Below are 22,570 nucleotides of genomic sequence, written 5' to 3'. Positions count from 1 at the left end.
GCCCGCTTTTGAGCCTTCCGTGCTAAGTGGCAAGCAGGATTCCACCACGGACGAGGATATCATGGAAAACGTGTCGAGGTTTTAGGAATACACTGAGCAGCTGCATGTGTAATACAGTCAGTTACCGCTGCTACACAGTCGTCTATTGATGGCTGATTTACGATGGCAGGATCAAGTTCTGCGAGAGCAGTGAAAGTGGACCAGTGTGCCTGATCTAGCTTCCACCGGGGCACGCGGGTAGGGTGGCATCGACCACGGCCAGTCTCTCTCAAAAGGATCGGAAAATGATCACTGCCAAGTGGATTATTGTCAACCCTCCATGAAAAATGGGAGAATAATGAAGGGGAGCAAACCGAGAGATCAATAGCGGTAAAGGACTACTAGGTGCATGAAAGTAAGTGGAAGAACCAGTATTGAAAAGAGAAAGATTGTGATCAGAGTGCATCCCCTCTACAGATCGGCCCCTCCCATCAATTATTGCACTTCCCCAGAGGGGATGATGTCCATTAAAATCCCCTAGGATTAGAAATGGAGATGGCAATAGTTCAACGAGAGCATCAAGATCTGATTGATCATATGTCTCTCCAGGGGACAGGTACAGAGAACAAACAGTGATGGTATGACCCAAGGAAACACGGATGGCTACAGCCTCCAAGGGTGTGTTGAGTGACAAAGACAGGGTGGGCACATGTTGATCAACCAACAGTGCCACCCCTCCATGTACTCGACCATCACACAACCTGTCATTTCTGTACAGAGAAAACTGCCGAATGGAGACAGTATCAGCAGTTTTGAGAAATGTTTCTTGTAAAGAAAGACAAACAGGATGGTAGGAAGCAATCAGCATTTTGATATCATCCAGATTAGAACGTAAACCTCGACAGTTCCATTGTATCAAGGCGGCCATTTTTAAGAACGGGTAGGTGAAGTGCCTGGAGAACCCTTCGGTTTACGATCACATCTTTTTTCTTTACTGTCTTTAGTCGGAGGAGGTCTATCAATCTCCATGGATCCTGCTCTGGGTCGGGTGGGCAGGTTTTTGTTATTGGAAGGGGAATCCAGTGACTGAGGACGCGAATGAATAATTGTTTTGTCTTTTGTGGTGGGAGAAAAAGATGTATCAGAAGAAATGCCTGTATTTGAAACTAAGGACGTGGATCTTGAGGTTTGTTGGAAGGTATGGGAGGAACAGAGATGGGTGTGGAAGACGATTCATCAACCTTTTTAACCACGGAGGTCAAAAGGCTTTTCATTTGTTTTGAAAACGATTCTCTTGGAGGCACAGAGAGATCTGTCTGCACTCCCACTGTAGTTGTGGAATGAAGTGCAGCAGCATATGTCCGAGATGGAGTTGTGGACAGCAATTTCTGAGCCTCAGGATAACTAATGTTATGTGTCGTTTTCAAATGCTGCACCTCTTTTTCCTCCAACCATTTTGGGAAAGAATGAAAGTAAGAGGGGTGAGAACCATTGCAGTTTACGCAATGTGAGTTCATGTCACAGTCATAGGCATCGTGGTCCTTGCCTCCACAACAAGCACATGTCAGGGAACCATGACAAGATGTCTTTGAGTGGCTGAATCTCTGACATTGAAAACATCGAAGAGGGTTTGGTATGTATGGCCGAACCCTGCAAATGAGATAACCTGCCTTGATAGTTATCTTGATGGTTGGCAGGTGCACGTGGTGAAGTAAATGTTAAAACGAGGGTATTTGTTGGCAGTGTAACTGGAGATCTTTGCGAGTGGAGATGCGCCTCACTGCAGAAACTCCTTGAGTGGAGAGACCAGCGAGAATCTCTGACTCGGGAACGTTCTTTAAATCCCTTTCAACAATAACTCCTCATGAAGAATTCAAGGTAGCATGGGGTGTAACCTCAATAGGTATATCCCCAATTGCCTTTGAATTCAAGAGGAGTTCACTGTGTTGGGATGTGGATGTTTCAACCAATATGTCACCAGATCGAAGTTTCTTTACTGACTTTGGAAAGCCAGCAAGTCCCTCTAGTCCATTTTGAATAAAAAAAGGGGACATTTGCCCTAAAGATTTTTCCGAAAGAGAATGTAATATAAGAAAATGAGGTACGTGTGTTACTGATGTTGAAGATTGCTGTTCTGAGTATTCAAGACGTGGTCGCTTACCCATTGACTGTTTTTTTACAATTTTATTTACATTTTTTAGAGGATCGATAGGAATAAGAAAAAATTTCGGTACCCACTGACCCCACCCACCATGGAGCCCTACGAGGGGACGCACTACAATGCAAGGGCAATGCAGCAACGCCAGGGTTTCGTGAGCACTATACCCAAACACCAGCATCAGGCACAATGTCCACAACACCCGTTGAGAACTTCCAACACTGGTACATGGTTGACTCTAGCCCAAGTGGACCAGCCGATTGACCCAAGGGGGGCCACCCAAAGGCTGCCCGTCTACAGGAATTTGAGGCCAAAGTGGTGTGTTAGGGTTGGACCCCTCAACCACCAGGATCCTCTCCTCCCCTTCACGGGTCGCCACGCATGGCAAACATGTGGCTGGATGTTTAGATCCCAGAGAAGGGAACCAGATAGAACAGAACCTTCCCTGGGAGGTCCCCTGACCACGTACAGGAATCCACACCAAGGGGCCAAACAAAATGGATATCATAAAATTCAAAAATTTACTATGGTCAATATAGAATCCAGTTTTGCATGGCTAGTTTTTGATACTAAGAGTACTTTAGTATAAAGGGAAATTAAAGGAAGTTTTTCATCAATGCCCTTAATATAGATGTTCTACTGTACTTGTAAAATATTCATTTAATGTTGTTATTACCAGATAAAATAAGCTCTTGTGGAACAACGTATGCTCCTAAGGATGTTAGAAGAAGCAATATTTTTACATCACACTTATCTTTCATACGTAGCAAATGTCAAAGAAATAAATTTAATCTAACACATTCTGGAAGTTACACAAGGTTCCAAACAGTTAAAATGACAAAACTTCAGGTATGTTTAGTTGTTTATTGTTAAGTATAAAGCTACACTATGCTCTGGCCACTGCAAGTATTGGGGTTTGTGTGCCCTTACTTATTACTGAATCAGTGATGGGAGGGTTTCATCTTTAGTATGGAACCACTATGAACCTATCTTTAATTACTAAACTAAAAAGAAAGAGATTAAGTAATTTCTATATCTCCAAAATTAGAAAAAAATTTCATGGTGGTTTTGTTTTAAAACTGATTTAGAAAAGGTCAAAGGAATATTAACCAATAAATCATGACAGGTCATAGATGAAAAGCCATTTCATTGCATTTGTTGACTTGCATTCAAACTTTTATTGAACTACTATTTTATGTTTTCATATCAATAAGTATATCAGATTGTAAATTATAAATCAAATTTTAGCACTATACATTAGTTAGTTTCTTAATTTAAAAGTAAATATTACAAGAACATACCTGAATATTCATTTCAGTGAGTCACGTGATATGCTGAATGCAGCACTGGTTCAAATTAAGATGTTTATGATGTCAAAATACTAAGTCTAGAGTTTTGTAGGAATTAGGAATTAAAATTACCAATATTGAGAAGCTTGAATATAAAGTATGAACCTTGTATCTTTTCATTTTGCTTAGAGCCTTAGATACAGCTTGCATATTGAATCAAACACAGTAGCCACATTCACCTCTTTCCATTTTTGGAAATGGTCCCTTATATACAGTTACTGTAATATAGTACATGTGAATAACCAATTAACAGCTTAGAATGTCTCCAAGTGGTTTCTCTCAGCCATTTTAATATGTTAGAAAGCATTCTTACTTACTTACTTCCTTATTTACTGTATATTAAAAACAATAAGTTTAATAACTTATTTCTAAACAGTAATAGCCTATGTACATATAAAATGTATAACAGTTGAAACATAAGTAAATATTACAAAATATTACTAACCCACTAAAAAACAGCCTAGATGGGTTTACTTTGCCAAGACTAAAGGTCAATTTTATATTATTGGATACAGTACTATGAGTGCATGTGTGCATCATCAATGCAATTAACGTAATGTTAACAAGACACAACTGGAAAGGAAATATAAAAAAAATAAATATGTTAACATATAACATTATGAAACTTAAGCTTTTTAGAGTAAACATATGTATTTTTGTGCAGACACTTTAAAATAAAAAACAATTTATACTTGATTCATCATTTTTTTTATGGTTGTTACAAGGTTGGTCAAATTTACAGACCCCACACAGTTATAGTAGAGGAAATAACAAAAAGATATAACGTCTTACTGAAAATAAACATTTGAAATGCATTGAGGAGTTTCTAAAGATTCAAAAATAATATTTGAGATTTATTGGAACAAAGGATAGCTTTTAGTCATAACATGAAAATTATGTTGCACTTGGACTAATAACAAAACAGACTCAATATTTTCATGAACAAATCTTTAGTAAAAATATTTCATTCAAAAATCCAATTTTTGTTCAAAACACTTGCTACCTTTTGTAAAAGTTTAACAAATTTTGTGAAGATACATTGTATCACAAGTTACACTATAAATACTTAACATGCACAAATGTGTATATGAACTTGTGTACATTATAAAGAGTCCACCATGAAATGGTGGAATATTTCAAGAAATAAACAGGAAAAAAATGTGGAATAAAAACCTTTGTAATCATGTGCTGGATACAGTAAGTAGTCTTCTGGGAGAGAAAAGATTTGTGTGTGTACCGAGTCATAGAGTCGTTCAGAATTACCTGCAATATAAATTGCATATACAGTGACTGCTTTTTATTTTTATTACGCATACAAGCACATATTTCTATATACTTTTTACGTGTATGTGCATGTGTATATATATATAATTTTATTATAAACAAAAATAAGCTGAAACAAAAATAAATTAAAAAATAATAAGCAAAAATACCCTAGTGTACAAGCAATAACATGGAATATAAAATGTACCCTAGGATTTTAGAGGTGACTGTGAAAGTAGGACCCACGTTGCTGTGTGGATACACCATCTATCAGTCTGAACCTCCATTTGACAGTCTCAAGTAAAGAAATAAACAATAGCAACAGATATGGAAATAGAAAATGAGAAAGCAAGATGTGGGTGCTCAAGCCCACAACCTCCCACATCTGTATCACTTAATTACTTACCCCCTAAGGCAGTACCTTATTTTTCTTATTCTTATTTTTCATTTAATATTTTCTTCTTTACTTCAGAGAGCACTCACCTTCCCACAACTTTCTGCAGGTAAAAGGCAAACACATATAATTAGTCAGAAGTTTAGACTTACTGTTTTTAATGGTGTCCTTCCTTTTGACTGTTTCTTTAACTTTATGAATTTTCTCAAATTATATACAAACGTATATATATATTTAAAGACCTAAACATGTATATGTGTTTACATATCATTTTACTGGAGATTTTATCATTATTTTGAACAAATGTAATTAAATCTGATGACAAAAGAAATTTTGCTAAAATACATAAATTAATTTTATTAAAAATAAAAAAATCTTATTGGAAAGAAAAATAAAACTTGAATAAAAACGTAACATCACATACAATTATGCTTTAAATAAAAACAATGTTACGTACAATTATGCTTTGAATAAAAACGTAATATCACATATGATTATGCTTGCTTCATTCTTGTACTAAGATATTATTGATCTACTGTAAAGAAGTTAAATCCCATAAGCTATTACAAAATTAAATATAAGATTTTTATATGTAAAATAACATATTTTAAACATGGTAGTACTTAATAATAATGATTGACAAAGATTCCAAATAATTTATATGCTGATAAACCATCCAATCAAATTCCTACACAAAAAATATTGGTAATGATATATAAAGCTAGTATATACTAATAATACACTAATACATAGCTAATGTTTCTGATATAACAATACAAAAAAATTCTGTAACGTCAACTCTTTTGTCTACTACCTACCTGATTACATCAGCAGGACTAGTACTTAAATGGCTCAAGCCATCACTACAAGATTTCACCAGCTTACTTGATTGGTTTGTGGATATCCACTTTTCAGATTCCAATAGAAATTCATATATACATACATAGGTATAACATGAATGATAAACAAGATTAAATATCTTTTCAACCCAGCAGATGGCACTATATATCAATGGAGAGAGATGAATTTTTCTAAAAGTCCATAATTTATACAGGTATAATAAAAAGGTAAAGAAACATTATTAAAAAAATTAGTAGTTTTAAAATGAAGTTGCAATCCTACTACAAGAAAATGAAACAAGAATTAAAGCCATAATCAAATTTATAAAATTTAATCCTTACTTTGGCCTACAAGTAAGTGTATAAAACTGCCAAAGTAGGGATTGAGCCTTATAAATTTGTGATTATGGTTTTAATTTTTATTTCATTTTTTATAACAGGATCCCTACTTCATTATAAAATTCAATTTTTAGTACTCTTGAATAATTAAAAACTTATCATAATTTGCATGTTGAAATTATCACAAGGTGTTATAAAATGCAAAGCACAACTAAAAATAACAAAAAGGAGAACAGAAATACAGTATCTAACTGTGTGTGTGTGTGTGTGTGTGTGTGTGTGTGTGTGTGTGTGTGTGTGTGTGTGCACGTGCATGCATGCATATATGCAGTCTGACATACACAAACATGTAAACATGACTGTGAGAAACTAAGGTTTTCTCTCAGTGTTTTGTGCTTTTGATGAAATTACCAATTAATTTTGCATTATAATTGCTTTTTTGTATGTTACTCAAAAAAAAGTCAGTTTAATTAATATAAACACAAACAACATTGTTTAATAATATTCAAAAATCAACTTCAAAAGAAGTTTAATTTAATATCTTATTTTGAGTAACTTCTACAACATATAATTAAACAGAGGAAAATATATTATATAAAACTTTACTAAAAAAAAAACTTTTATGAAAAGTTTACCTTGCTGAAAGTCAGTACGACCACAACCGCGAATAAGGAGAGCATCTCCAGTAAAGGCCATCTTTTGATTGTGACAAACATAAGTCAAACAACCTAAAATAAAAAAGTGATAAATATACTATCTTGGATTTGATAAATACAAACTGACTAATAATTAGATAAAAATGTACATGAACATGTTTAGAAGTAAAATGAAGTAAACTACTTTGAATAAATTTAGAGCATATGAATGCTGTGAATGGATTATAGTAATTGTCAAACTACTATACTGAAGTGTTTGCAAAAATAAATAAGAGAAAACTTTGATTTCAAAGGCAAAAAGTACTCCATGTAAATGTATTTTTCCTTCATACAGAAAAATTTTTAAAGTAATTATTTTTATGATTGTTGTGAAAATGTAATTATTTTTAGTGGTGCCTACCATGTTCCCCAAAACAACCAGATTAACATCTACGTTTCACAATCTCTATTTAATGTATATAAAGGACCACAGTACTACAAAAAGAGGTCTTCAAACAAGGACATTGCATCTTTATGGAAAAAGAAAGCTAGAACTTTCCATTTTCTCCAGTTTTTATTTTAAACTTTCAATCATTTTTTAACCAAATTAACTTTTATAGATTTCTCTAGATTCATAAATACCCAATAAAAAGGTATATAGAGCACACATTATAATAAATGTCTACTTTGTCAGATGCCTTACACATTGCAAGAGTATCAGATGCAATTTTTCTTATAAGATAATGTATTAGAGCTGTGCAGATAACTAATTTATATAATCGATTATCTGTGAACATGATTTGCATCAAATAATGTCAGATGATATTGTCAATTGAATGAAAGTACAATTAAATTGATTACTATAACAAAAATAACAGGCTAAATGAAATTAAGTTTTTATGATTATTACTGTTTGATTCCATATATTTAAGTACAAATTTCAACATTGCCATTATGATTTCTCATTACTGGTTTACAATTAATTCACCTTTTTTAGCTTCAGAATGGCAAAACTCAATTATGGTGGTTACCTCTTGAATGGACTTACTTCCATTTATCTACCATGCTCGTCTTTTTGAGCTGTAGGGTCATTATATTTGTTGCTTTATTTCTGAATTATTGTAAGCCTACTGCCAACCAGATTATGGCAACTGGCTGGAAGCATTTTCTACTAATTTCTGAATAAATCTTTACTAATAACTAGGATTTATTATCATGGTACAAGGCACACAAGCTGGCTGTGGGTGTTTTCAGCCACTAGCTTTACTTCATTTTCAAAATCCCAAATTAGGAATGGTGACAGAAAGCACCAATTTTCTTTCTTGAACAAAACCCAGTGTAACTTTAACAAATTTATTATGAGCTATAATGCTAACCATTACTATGTTGTCAAAGACTGCATAAACAAACATTATGGCAAGTTGGTTGCTGAACAACTTGCCCATTTAACTCTTAACATGTTGACACAGCTCTTTTATGCATGCCACAACCTATTAAATCCAGATTCTAATCACACAGTTTTATCATCAATTTTTATCAATAAACTTGGCATGAAAATGTGCTACAAGCACAGCCTGTGCACTACATCCCCATAAAAGTTAAATGAATCAAGACATTTGTTCTTAGGCAAGTTTTTGTTTCCATTAGTGTAATTGTGAACAAAAAATAAATTTTAAGTCAACTATGGAAATGAAACTGATGGAGAGATGGAGCTATTCAGTGACAATAAAAACCAAAGGTTGTGTCACAACATCTGTTAAAACTACTAATAAATTTTCAAAAGACCTAAATACTGTTTCTCTACTATAATCTTAATGAAAATCATTTGTTAACAATGACTGAAATGTGGTGTATAATATGCAAAGAATATGCAACAGGTAAGTAACCTTACATAAGTATTCTAATCTTAATAAAATAACAGTTTCATAACCATGTAACATGCTGATATCTTGTGAAGTAATATGGAAAGAAACAAGATACCTATTAATACTTTTGATAAAATTTCATTTAATTGTAAATGTGGATGGTAAACAAATTTAAATACTTCAATTACCAAATCTTTTTTAAACTGTCAAGTTCTCTTACTTGAAACCCTAGTTTAAAAAAAGCATATAGGGAACAACCATTCAGTTCCAATGGATGGAGAAGGGGAGAGGATTATGTTTTTTGTCCATGGCCAGTTATTTACAAGTGAAAGAAAAACATTTAAGCCATTATCTAATTTTTCATTTTCATTACTGACTTGTTATTAACACTTGCAATACAAATATTTACAATAATTATAATATATTTTCTTGGTAATGCACAAGTATCCAGTGAGCCACAAGTATTTATTAAAAGCACTTGCAAATTTTTATGTGATCTTAAAATTAATAATTGTGCTCTGTAATTACAATAATTTTATAAAGAATTAGTTTATTTAAGTTTAATAGCCTTTGAAAGTTTACAGGGAGCAGCCCACTGAATAAAATTAATCATTTTAACCTTGTTACATGTATCATAGAATATTACATATGGTAGATTTTAAACCTCAATTGAAGATTTCATATTAAATTAAGGGTAATTAAAACATTTCTTTAACTGTTTGATTGTGGCTGCAATCAATGCATGCAAAATTTTTTACAAGTCTTACAACATAAATGACAAATCTGCATTCAACTGCTGAAGTCAGATCATACCCTATAATACAATGCATCAGCAGGCAATGGTCTAAAGAAAATAGGCTGGTTGCTTGATTTAGTGTTCTATAGCACAAAGCAGCTAGGCTATCTGCGCCAAACGTTCGGTAAAAAGGTAAAAGTAAATTCAGTAAAATTCATAAAAAGGAAATTAAGGTAAAACAAAACAATGTTAAAAAATAAATAGCATAAAACCAATGTTTACATCCAGTCTACAATGTCAAGAGAAAAACTACAGTGATTCAAGTTGTAAAGGACTTTCTGTAGCATGACTGTAATAATCATAACTCTCCAGGAAGACTAACAGGTAAGTACAAAAAATCGTCAGTCACCTGAAGTTAGCCTTTCCAGTCCTGGTTTCGAGTTATATACTGTTACAGTCAGTTCCTAATTTCAAATTGAACTAGATGAACTGTGATTTTTAAGAGGGAGCCACATTAAGAAGGTATAAAGTATATATTAAAAAACTTAAATGTCATTGAAAAGATTAATGGCCTTTAAAAAACTAAAAACATTACCAAGGTGGACAGTGTCACCATCACCAATAACACTAATGTAATGGACAAACCTTGGGACAAAACATGCTTAAAATGGTGCCATCATTGTGAATCATAATGATGAAAAGAAAGTAAAATGTGGCTTATTGTTTCTGAGTATTACACAAACTACACACTGGTGCATCAGTTCCAGATAAAAGAAAATGATGAGTTAAAAAACTGTGACCAATGCATAGTCTAAATAGAACAACTTCCTTTTTTCCAATCCTTTTGGGAACAAGATGGCAAAAGTCCAATATAAGGTTTTATTTGGAAAAGCTAGTTTTCACACTGCTCACTCCAAGTCGACTGCCAGCTGGCATGGAGCCAAGCCTTGAATACAGGACCATAGTCCACATATGGAACAGGCACAGTGGTGATAGTGTCAGAGCAGATAGACTTAGCTGCAGTGTCGGCGAGCTCATTCCCACGAATACCAATTTGGCCCGGTATCCAGAAAAACTGGATAGAAGTTGATGCTAAAGAGAAATGGGCCAGTCGGTTTTAAATATTGGCTAGTGATTCCTGTGCCAGAAGAGAACTAAGCGAGTCAGCATAAATCATGCAGTTCGAGTACTGTTTAGCTTCTATGTAATCCAGGGCAAGAGAATTGGCATACAATTCAGCAGTGAACACAGAAGCTGCAGAGGGGATTCTGTGCACAACCACTGAACCACAACAAACCATGGTAAAGCCAACACAGCCACCTGATTTTGAATCATTTGTATAAATAGGAATGGAAGGATGGTTTGACAGATGTTCAGCAAATAGCAGACAGTATTTCCAATCAGGAGTGTCTACTTTTCTCAGATGACTTAGAGATAGGTCACAATTGGAGACTGTAAGAAGCCATGGTGGGATGGGCTGACCAGTGGATACAGCAATGTTATCCAAGGATAGACCCAATTCATCTAACTGTTCCTGGATATGAATGCCAAAACGTGCAATGGCAGACTGTCTAGTCTGAAAACACATGGCCCATCGTAGAAGGAAAACACAACACCAGGTGGGATGCTTTGGTAAGGAATAAAGTTTCGAAGCATAAAGAAAGTTGCAAACGACAGAGATTCAAAGAAGGTTCATGAGAATCTGTGTATAAGCTCTGAACTGGATGAGTGCAGATAGCCCCAGTGCGGAGCCAAAGTCCTTGATGATGAATAGGGTCTAGCATCTTTCAGGCTGATGGTCTGGCAGAGCCATAGACCAGTGATCCACAGTCAAATGTCGATCGAATAAGAGAATGATATATCTTTAGCACAGAACGTCGATCCACTCCCCAAGTGGTGGTAGAGAGGACACAGAGGATGTTCAGTGCTCTTGTACATTTGACCTATAACTGCTTGATGTGTGGTATAAAGGTTAGCTTATGGTCAAAGATAAGCCCCAAGAACTTAGTCTCAGAGACCACAGGAAGCACAAATTCAATGATAGAGTTCAGGATCAGGGTGAATACACTGTTGGCAGCAAAAGTCTATGAAAACAGTTTTAGAGAGAGAGAAGGTAAAGCCATTAGCTGTGGTCCACTTCAGTAAACAACTGAGGGCATTCTGTAGCTGCCGCTCAATATACCTCATGTTTGACGACTGACAAGAGATGTGAAAATCGTTAACACAGAACCAGATTGCAACAGTGAGAGGAAGTTGTTCAGTGATGGCATTAATTTTTATACTGAAAAGTGTGACACTCAAAACACAGCCCTGAGGGACTCCAGTGATGGCATTAATTTTTATACTGAAAAGTGTGACACTCTAAACACAGCCCTGAGGGACTCCAAGTTCCTGTAGAAAAGAACGGGAAAGTGTCGAACCCACAAGAAATCAAAACCTCCTATCCATTAAAATTTTTTTAATAAATATGCACAAATGGCCACATAACCCATAGAGTCATGTGAAAAAGTTAGGACACCGTATGAAAGTCTGTGTATGTGTGTAACATTTTTGGATACACAGATATTTAATCTCAATTTTAACAACACTGGGAGATTATAGGAATGTAACTGAACAATTAAAACTGAAGAAAAGACTTTTTACGATCTTCTGTAAATGTATTTCTACAAAAATGCATATTCTAACAGAGGAAAAAGTTAGGACACCCCACATTTATTCCCACTTAAAATGGCTCAACTCACACACAGGTGTATCACACCAGGTGCACATGATTAGAAGATCATGACTAAGCATTTTGAATGAGGCTTGCCCTATTTAAACCTCAGACATTTAGGTTGGTGTGCTCCAGACTGTTGAAGTGAGAGTGAGCATCATGGTGAGAGCAAAAGAGCTGTCTGAGGCCTTCAGAATGAAAATTGTAGCCGATGTAGCCATGTAACTTGCATGGGAGGTGTGCAAGAAGGAAACCTTTGCTCTCTAAAAGAAACATCAAGGCCAGACTGAAGTTTGCCAGAGAAAATGTAGACAAAGACCAGGACTTCAGGAATAATGTTCTTTGGACAGATGAGTCCAAATTTGAATTATTTGGACACCAGAACAGAGGACATGTTTGGCATAAACCAAATACAGCATTCCAGGAAACGAACCTCATACCAACTGTGAAGCATAGAGATGAAAGTGTGATGGTTTGGGGCTGCTTTGCTGCAGCAGGACCTGGACAGCTAACAATCATAGAATCCACCATGAATTCTACTGGGTATCAGAGGGTTCTTGAGGATCATGTGAAACCATTTGTACAAAAATTAAAGCTGACCCAAAACACACCAGTAACTCCACCAAGGACTGTCTGAAAACAAAGAAATGGAGAGTCCTGAAATGGCAGAGTCAAAGCCCAGATCTTAATCCCATCGAGATGCTGTTGGGATACTTCAAACGGACTGTACATGCAAGAAACCCGTTCAAACATCTCACAGCTGAAAGAGTTCTGCATTAAGGAGTGGGGCAAACTTTCTTCAAACAGATATATAAGAAACGAGTAGATGGCTACAAGAAGCGTCTCACTGAAATAATTTCAGCCAAAGGGGGTAACACTAGCTATTAGGGGGTAGGGTGTTCTAACTTTTTCCTCAGTTAGAATATGCAATTTGTAGAATTACATTTACAGAAGATCTTGAAAAGTCTTTTCTTCAGTTTTAATTGTTTAGTTATATTCCTATCACTTAGTATTGTTGAAATGGAGATTAAATATCTATATATATAAAAATGTTACACAAATACACAGGCTTTTATAGGGTGTCCTAACTTTTTCACATGACTAAATGTATGGAGGTCTCACAAAATGCCATACCTCCACGTTGTATCATAAGCCTTCTCAATGTCAAAGAATATCGATACAAGATGTTGTCATTTGAGAAAGACTTCTCTGATTGATGTTTCAAGTTGAATCAGGTGGTCCATGATGGAGCACTGTCGTCGGAACCCACATTAGGTGGGCGAGAGGAAGTTCATTTGAGGAACCAAATAAGACGATCAATTAACCATCCTCTCTAAGGTCTCACAGACAGCTCGTCAAAGCAATTAAAGGGTAGTTTGAAGGAATCTTGGGACCCTTCACAAGCTTGGAAAAAAATAGGACAATAGCCTGGGGCCAGGCATCAGAAAAAACATTCTCCTACCAGATCCAATTAAAAACAATTAGAAGGATAACAAGAGAAGCAGTAGATAGATGGTGCAGCATCTCAGTGTATATTCATCAGGTTCAACCAACGTACTGCCAGACCGATGAAGGGCCAGTTTGAGTTCCACTAGTGTAAAGGGATGATTATAGTCATAGAGACAATTAGCTCCAAAGGAAAGAGGTGATTGCTCTGCATGAGTCTAGATGGCTAAGAAGGTGGAAGAAGAGACAGAAGTGCTAGATACCCAGCAAAAGCTTTCACCTGGAGTATTGGCAATGCTCTGGATATCAGTTACTTCCTGGCCATCAGAGAGCAAGATTGAGAGAGGGACAGAGTGATATTGCCCACTGACCTTTTTGAATCTTGTTCCAAATTACTTTGGAACTGGTGGTAGAGGATATGCTGGTTGTGAACATAATCCAAGATTCCTTCTGGCTTTGATGTCTTTCCCATCAAGCATGTTCACGGGTCCACTGGAAAGCAATGCAGTGCGAGAGTGTGGGATATCTACGGAAAGTATCCCAGGCTCGTTTTTGAGCTTTCCGTGCCATGTGGCAGGCAGGTGTCCACCATGGACGAGGAGAAAGTGGAAAATGTGTCAAGATTTTAGGAATACATTGAGCAGCTGCTTGTATAATACAGTCAGTAACTGCTGTTACACAGGCATCTATTGATGGCTTACAGACAATGGCATGATCAAGTTCTACAAGAGCAGTGAAATAGTGCCAGTTTGCCTGATCCAGCTTCCACCATGACACATGGGTCAGGTGGAATCGACTACAGCCAGTCTCTTTTAAGATTATATGGAAATGATCACTGCCTGGTGGATTATTGTCATCTCTTCATGAAAAATGGGAAAATAATGAAGGGGAGCAAATTGAGAGATCAATAACAGTAAAGGACTGACTAGGCACATGGAAATAAGTAGAAGAACTAGTATTGAAAAGAGAAAGGTTGGGATCAGAGAGCATATACTCTACAGAGTGACCTCTCCTATCAACACCAGCACTTCCCCAGAGGGAATGATGTCCATTAAAGTTCCCCAGGATGAAAAAGGGAGATGGCAACTGTTCAATGACAGCATAAAGGTCTGATTGATCATATGTCTGTCTAGGTGACAGATAGAGAGAACAAACAGTAATGGTATGACCCAAGAAAACACGAATGGCTACGGCCTCCAAGGGTGTGTCGAGTGACAAAGACAGGGTAGGCACATACTGATCAACCAACAGTGCCACCCCTCCATGCACTTGCCCATCACACAGCCTGTCATTTCTGTATAAAGAAAACCACCAAAAGGTGACTGTATCAGCAAGTTTCAGAAATGATTCCTGTAAGGAGAGGCAAACAGGATGGTAGGAAGCAATCAGTGTTTTGATGTCATCTAGATTAGAATGTAAACCTTGACAGTTTCATTGCATCAGGGTTTCCATTTTTATTTACATGCAAGTTAATTGGGTGAAGAACCCTTCGGTTTACAATCACGTCTTTTTTCCTTACTTTCCTTATTTGAGGGAACTATCGATCTCCATGGATCCTACCCTGGATCAATTGGGCAGGTCTTTGCTGTTGGAAGGGGGATTCCGGAGACTGAGGACATAAACGAATGATTGTTTTGCATCTTGAAGTGAGAGAGGAAGATGGATCCGAGGAAATGCCTGTACTTGGAAACAAAGGATGTGGAACTTGGGGTTTGGTGGAATGTATATAAGGGACAGAGATGGGTGTTGAAGTTGATTAATCACCTTTTTTAACTATGGAAGTCAAGACTTTTCATTTGTTTGGAGAACAATTCTTTAGGAAGCACAGAGTGATCTCTGCACTCCCACAGTAGCTATGGAATAATGTGCAGTAGCATATGTCCGAAATGAGGTGGTGGACAGCATTTTTCGAGCTTCAGGATAGGTAATGTTATGAATCTTTTTCAAATGCTGCGCCTCTTTTTCTTTCAACCAATTAGGGCAAGAACAAAAGTAGAATGGGTGCGAGCCATTGCAATTGATACAATGAGGGTCTGTTTCACACTCATTGGCATCATGGTCCTTGCCACTGCAACGAGCACATGTCAAGGAACCATGACATGACATTTTAGACTGACCGAACCGTTGACATTAAAAACATCGGAGAGGGTTTGGAATGTATGGCCGTACTCTGCAATTTAGATAATCTGCCTTGATGGTGGCAGGTGGACATGGTGACGTAAATGTCAGAATGAGGACACTGGTTGGCACCATAATTCCATCTTTGCAAGTGGAGATATGCCCCACTGCAGAAATTCCTTGGGTGGAGAAACCAGCAAGAATCTCAGACTCTGGGATGTTCTTCAAATCCCTCCCAACAATAACTCCTCATGATGAATTCAAAGTAGCATTAGGTGTAACCTCTACAGGTATATTCCCAATTGCCTTTGAATGCAACAAGAGTTCACTGCATTGAGGTGTGGATGTTTCCACCAATATGTCACCAGATCGAAGCTTTTTTACTGACTTTGGAGAGCCAGCAAGTCTCTCTAGTCCCTTCTGAATGAAAAAGGGAGACATTTGCCCTAAAGGTTTGTCTGAAAGTGGGTGCAATATAAATAAATTAGGTACAACAGGTGGTACGGGTGGTGAGGATTGCTGCTCAGGATCTTCAATAATAATAAAGAGAGGGAAATTTCAGTACCCACTTACCCTACCCCACCATGGAGCCCTATGCAATACAATGTCAAACAAGGACACTGCAGCAATGCCAGGGTTTTGTGAGCACTATACCCAAAGACCAGCTTCAGATACAATGTCCACAACACCTGTTGAGAACATTTAACACTGGTACTTAATTGACCACCCAACTGACCCAAGGTGAGCCACCCCAAGGATGGCCATCTACAGGAATTCAAGGCCAAAGTGGTGTGTTAGAGTTGGACCTCTCAACCACCAAGATCCTCTCCTCCCCTATACGAGTTGCCACGCACAACAAACACGTGGGTGGATGTTTAGATCCCAGAGGAGGTAAACTGAAAGAAAAGAATCTTCTCTGAGAGGTCTCCTCACCACATACTGGAATCCACACTGAGGGGAAAGAAAATAAAACAAGCTGTAAATGGGAAGATTAGTCTCATGTGGAAATAATTTGTTAAATTTAATGCATTAGTAATTACTTAATTAAACTTTCACTAACAGCCAAGCATTGTAACACATTTTCAGATTTAAATGATATTTAAAACATTAAAATTCAAAACCTTCAAGTTTATTTAAGTTACTTATTCTAATTTATGTTAAGGATGTTTGTTAAAAATGTTATATCAAAAAAAAACCTGACATTAATAGCAAACATCACAATACTGAACCTTTAACCCTTAAACAGTGGGAATGTTGTAGGTAGCAGCATCAATTATCATAGCCACCATTTAAGGGTTAAAGCAGATTATTCCTGAAGAATTTCGTAATACAGCTAAACATTTCACTCAAAATTTCCCAACCTAGATCAATAGCTGTTATTAAAGAATTTAACTAAGTATATACTTGTAATGTTGTGAATGTCAAATACATGGTTATTTCATGCATAGATATCAGTTTCATAAGACTTATTCTACTATGCTGCTGCAATTTGGACTGATATTTGTATAACTTTTTATTGATGGATTTCACATGGTATCTAATGAAGAACTTTTGCTAAAAACATTGTTCATTATTTCAAAGAGTTTATGTTGAAGATGGAATTAGGAAAATTCTGAAATGCCCACATTCTTTATCGTGTCAAATATTTTATGAATTTGAATTTTGCTGAATATTTTTTAACTATCACTTCAACAGTAATCATGTGACACATGTTTGATTGCAAACAGTTGTACATAGTTAAAAATCTGTTAGTAATGAGTGATGTCAAATTGTCAATGAATCATTTTTTGCAGAGTTTAGATAATGAAAATGATATGGCTTGTCATCAATAAAAGTGGGAGATGTGAAGGTGATAGGGTTAAACTTACATGGATGTTTCCAGCACCATCTAATAATAATCACTGATTCCCCAAGGTTTCAATACTTAAAAAAATTGTTTACAAAACTGACTTCTCAAATTTTAGTAAATGATGTGAACCCTGTGAACATGCAATTCTAAAACAAATTCTAAAATTTAATATTTTAGCAGCATTACCCAGTCATTATCAATAAGTTATTATTTATCGGTAAAAGTAAAAAACCAAACATGGCAAACGTAAATTCCCCAATCTCCCATTTGATTGTTTTTGATAACTTTCATAAAATAGAATTTCCATCAAAATTAAATAATTACACAAACTGCTTTCTTTATGTATGTACGTTTATGTAGACAGACATACTAACCATTTGTATGGCCTGGAGTGCTCCTAACTTCAAGCTCATATTCTCCAAATTTTAATTTTTCTCCTTCTTCTAAGTGGACATCAGCCTTAGCCTCTGAAACCTTTGCTATTACACTTTTACAACCAGGAATCTTCTGTTTTATATGACCTGTGCCAGTTATATGGTCAGCATGGACATGGGTATTTGCTGCAATAATAATGAAACTAACCCATAGAAATTACATTCTGCCATACAACAACTGGTCAAAAACAATCCTAGAAAACTTTTATATGATACATACAAGAGTATATGTATAAGATTTTCACACAATGTTAACTGATTTTTATCTGAACATGCTCACAAATTTATTATTAACTCTACAGTACTAGGATGGTCATCCTGAGTTATTTTAAAAATCACATTTCTAGGTGGCATAAAGTTAAATTGATAATTCAATTATAGTTAAGCACTTCTAACAGAATTACTAAAGTAACAAAATTGCCTAACAAGTGTAGAAAAAGTTACCTTTACACTTCCAATACGTATAATTTTTTTTTTAAATTTTAATCAACTTTTGGCTTCCTAAAAGAACAACAGTTGTGTAATAACAAACTAGGATAACCAGACAAAATTCTGAAGAATTCATTTTATATATACACAAACAACTGTGTAGGGGGTTAAAAAATCTAATAAAGTTAAAATAGTTTATTATCCCTTAAACAGAAGTAATATTGTAGGTAGCAGCATCATTTGATGATGACCACCATTTATTAGTTCATGTAAGATGAAGTTATTGTAGATTTAATCATTTACGAGTTCAAAGAGATCAGTCATCTTTAGCATGTTTTTATTGTATAATAGATACTGGAACTCAAGTTCACTGCTGTGTTGGGTTTAGCAGCTATAAGTAAGTGTATATGAAGAATTTCTTATTTTTCTAACCCAAGTAAGTCAAGTGATTTTTCAATCCTAATAATAATAACCAAATTAAAAAAAATTTACAGATGTTAAGTAGGCTATTAACATGATTTACAGTCCATGTCGTCACATTTGGTCATGCACTCCCAATGATTTCCCAATATTTATTTCAACAGTCTAAGCACACACACAAAAGAAACAAAAAATTACACTCACTGCTTTTGGCAAATTGACAGATACATATTCTTATGAAATAGCATGAACACCAATTTCATTCTTTAACTGTTTGAATAGATATGTCACTTTTCCAGTTGGAATTCATTCCTAATTATGTTACATACTGTTGCCAGAGGCACTTGGATGGTTTTTGCTACTGAGCTTTGTGAATTTTCACATTATAAGACACTAAGCCTTGCTTAGCATAGCTGGGATATGACTTACTGTATGTCTCTTTATGGACAAACTTGGTTTCCTAAGTCAATTTACACTCTTTTGTTTTCCAATGTTATTAATTAGAAGATATTTATCTTGGAATTTTCAAACATATGATCTAAATATTGTGTCATTATGAGATGCATTTTTTCTGGTCAAATTAATTGTTAGTGACATATTACCAATTTTATGCCAATCCATGTTAAAATGTAGTTTCAACATGGCTTTATATGGCTGTGTTTGTCTCATGACTTTCTGATTTGCATATTTAAAATCATTTTAATATAACTGACATCAACATACACATGCATTTACTAAACTAAGAAAATCAAAGTTCTAGTGCCTTACAATGAAAACTGACAAATAAGAGGAGACCAAAACATTTTGCAAATATATTATACTTCTAGAAATGTTGAAAGTATATCCTTGGCATAAAAATCCTAAAAAGTGGGGATACTACTTTTCCATATTTGTGTATGGTGAAATTCAGAGACCTCTTTGTCTGCAGACTGAAGGTTTCCTTCAAGTTGGTGTTAATATTCAGAGCCTGTTCATGAGGCAAGTTTAAAAATATTAAACAATTTGCACTACCACAAATAAATCCTTATCATTACCTAAAGAACTACCTGCATGATTTTGGTATCAATCAAACTAAAAGAGCATTTTACTTCAAGGTTTTTTGTTGTTGTTATTCACAGCCCACCCAAGGTTGCTCCAAGAATGTCAATTGGATTTAGTCTAAGCCCCATTTTCTGCAATAGGTTTCCTGAAACTTGCTGGTATTATTTTGCTGGTCCTGCTTCATGTGTTCATGAGAAATAAACTAGTTTTATAGTAATGCTTGCTGAAAGAACAAACAGATAAAGTCTGGTACCACATTTAGTATTTTGAAATAAAGGATTGTTATTTTCAGAAGTTATTTATCCATTTGCATTTTCCTATTTACTTTTTTTACATGTGTATATCTTGATTTAACTTTATAAGATGGGTACTTAAGAACTGTTATGAAACTGGCTCTTACATTTCAAACACACAAACTAAATTTTAAATTATCCTGCTCTTAATTATTATGTAATGATGTGTCTTAATCATAAAATAGTCATTGTAAAGAGACCTAAAGAAATGTTTATAGGCCTATTATCAAAAGTGTGTCCTAAATGATAACAACAATAATAAAATACAGATGAAGAGTTTAATATACAATACTAAAAGTTTAACCAGATAGTAATATTTAATTTCAGCTGCACAGGAGCTACAACTTTTCACACACCATCTCCACTGTTTACAACTGACATTTACTGAGTAAGAGACAATGTTTTAGGTAAGTTAATAGGTTAAGAAATCTTAGTACATTAAACCCTCAGTTATGGACTTAATCAGAAATGTGGTTTTAAACAAATTAACAATGTGGCATCACCAGTTAGTTTTAACAATGTTAGAGTTTCATTCAGTGATGAACCTTAGTTAACAAAATGTGGTAAATTACGCATATATATTGAGTATATCATTAGCTTGTTTTTTTATGATGGTTTTATAAAACCACATTTGTGATTGTTAAGTCCATTACTAAGGATTTAACGTACTGAGGTTTCTTAACCTATTAACTTACCAAAAACAATTATACATATATATATTCTACATTAAATGCAACTAAATTCTAACCTACCAGCATAAATAAGATTCAATCCTAATTCTTCAACCAGTTTAACATCTCTGTCTACCTGTTCTAAAACTGGATCAATCAAAACTGCTTCTTTAGTCTTTGTGTCTGCCAAGAGGTATGTATATGTGAAGCTGGTTCCATCAAATAACTATAATACAGAATACACCATAAATAACAGCACCTAATAAGATATTTTTCACAAACTTTAGTTTCAATTAATACAAATTTCTGTATATTTATGTGTAATTACAAAGGTGTTTTCAGAATTTTGTTCCTCACTTACTTATAAGCAGATGCTGTTACTTTTCTGATTACTGAGAAACATACAAAAAAATGAGGTTTCAGTTGATTCTGTATGGTTACTTTTCAGGTTTGGAGGAATTGTGCAACTGTTAAATAACCACACTATTTACCCAATAACTGTTATGTGTGGATGCAATGGCAATTGCCACCACTTTTATATTTACATTTGACTATATCTGTCCTATGCAGTTAAGATTTTACTGTTTTGTACTAATGATTTGTACTAATTACTAAGGAATATTTCTATTTTTATTTCTAAGTTCTTCCATTTCTTAACCTAATAATGCAGCTATATTACAATCCAACAAGCCAGTTCTGACATAATTACTAAGATTGTCTACATAAAAAGAACAAACCTCACGTCTGTGTCACAGTAATATATAATTAATCTGCTACAGGGCCTATGTAAAACATCTACCTACACTATGCAATCAAATAGGGAGTTTTAATCTAAGTTAATTAGGATAACTATAAGGAAGGTGAACATAGTTTGTAACTGTTCTCTCAATCCTGTACACAAATTTATGTTAAAAAACAACAAAAACTGACCTAAATAAGAATTGATAGAATTTCTGTACAGGGACATGTTTAGATGTATATATTTAGAGCACGTGAAAAATCACACTTCTTTTACACACATCGACGTCACTCACCAGCATGATTCAGCAGTATTTCTTAAAAGATCCGCTTTCAAAACTAGGTCATGCAATTCTTTATCATGAGCAGTTAAACACAACTAACCAGGACTGTGAAAAAAAAAGGGTGGGGAAAGAAAGTTGGGTAAAAGCTAAGCACAGTCAAAAATTGTTTCAACACAAGTAAATCAGAGTTAGGATGTCGATGTAACTGGTAAAGATCTGTAATTTTTACCTTTAAATATATACCTTAAAAGATATTGTTTCAAAACGTATATCCCAGACTGAGAAAACATGACATTATACACCAATAACAACAACGTCATTCTTGAGTATTATTTATATAGATACTAAAGGTACCAATGAGAAAAAGAATGGTATAACAAAAATTATAATTTTAGTTATTTGACTACAAGTCTTCAGGGCTGTGTGAAAACTTGTAGTCGAAATGTTGAGATAATAAAGATCCTGTCATATCCAAATGTCATTCTTCTCAGAACGCAGGCACTAGTCACGTGACTGACGGTAACTCTCACTTTTTAAAAAAAGAATGTTCTATTCTAGAACATCACCTGAATTGCCA

General features: G+C 35.1%; 1 protein-coding gene across 2 annotated transcripts in view; it reads right to left on the bottom strand.

The window, feature by feature from the left end:
- Positions 1 to 22,570, bottom strand: part of LOC143255342 (persulfide dioxygenase ETHE1, mitochondrial-like) — a 47,198-nt gene that overhangs the window by 10,806 nt on the left and 13,822 nt on the right. Inside the window, exons 2-6 of one of the 2 annotated variants that reach the window (XR_013030564.1) lie at positions 21,053 to 21,197; positions 18,058 to 18,243; positions 6,957 to 7,049; positions 6,029 to 6,144; positions 4,660 to 4,749 (exon numbers count right to left, since the gene is read on the bottom strand). Coding sequence is in view for 1 of the 2 variants with exons in the window: in XM_076510837.1 (XP_076366952.1) it covers positions 4,660 to 4,749; positions 6,957 to 7,049; positions 18,058 to 18,243; positions 21,053 to 21,197 (514 nt within the window). In the remaining variant the exon portion in view is untranslated. The remainder of the gene's footprint in view (positions 1 to 4,659; positions 4,750 to 6,028; positions 6,145 to 6,956; positions 7,050 to 18,057; positions 18,244 to 21,052; positions 21,198 to 22,570) is intronic. The other variant, XM_076510837.1, reaches the window with a different exon arrangement.

Source organism: Tachypleus tridentatus, chromosome 7 (genome assembly GCF_004210375.1).
Source record: "Tachypleus tridentatus isolate NWPU-2018 chromosome 7, ASM421037v1, whole genome shotgun sequence".
Classification (NCBI taxonomy): Eukaryota; Metazoa; Arthropoda; class Merostomata; order Xiphosura; family Limulidae; genus Tachypleus; species Tachypleus tridentatus.
This window is presented reverse-complemented; position numbering and strand designations above follow the sequence as displayed.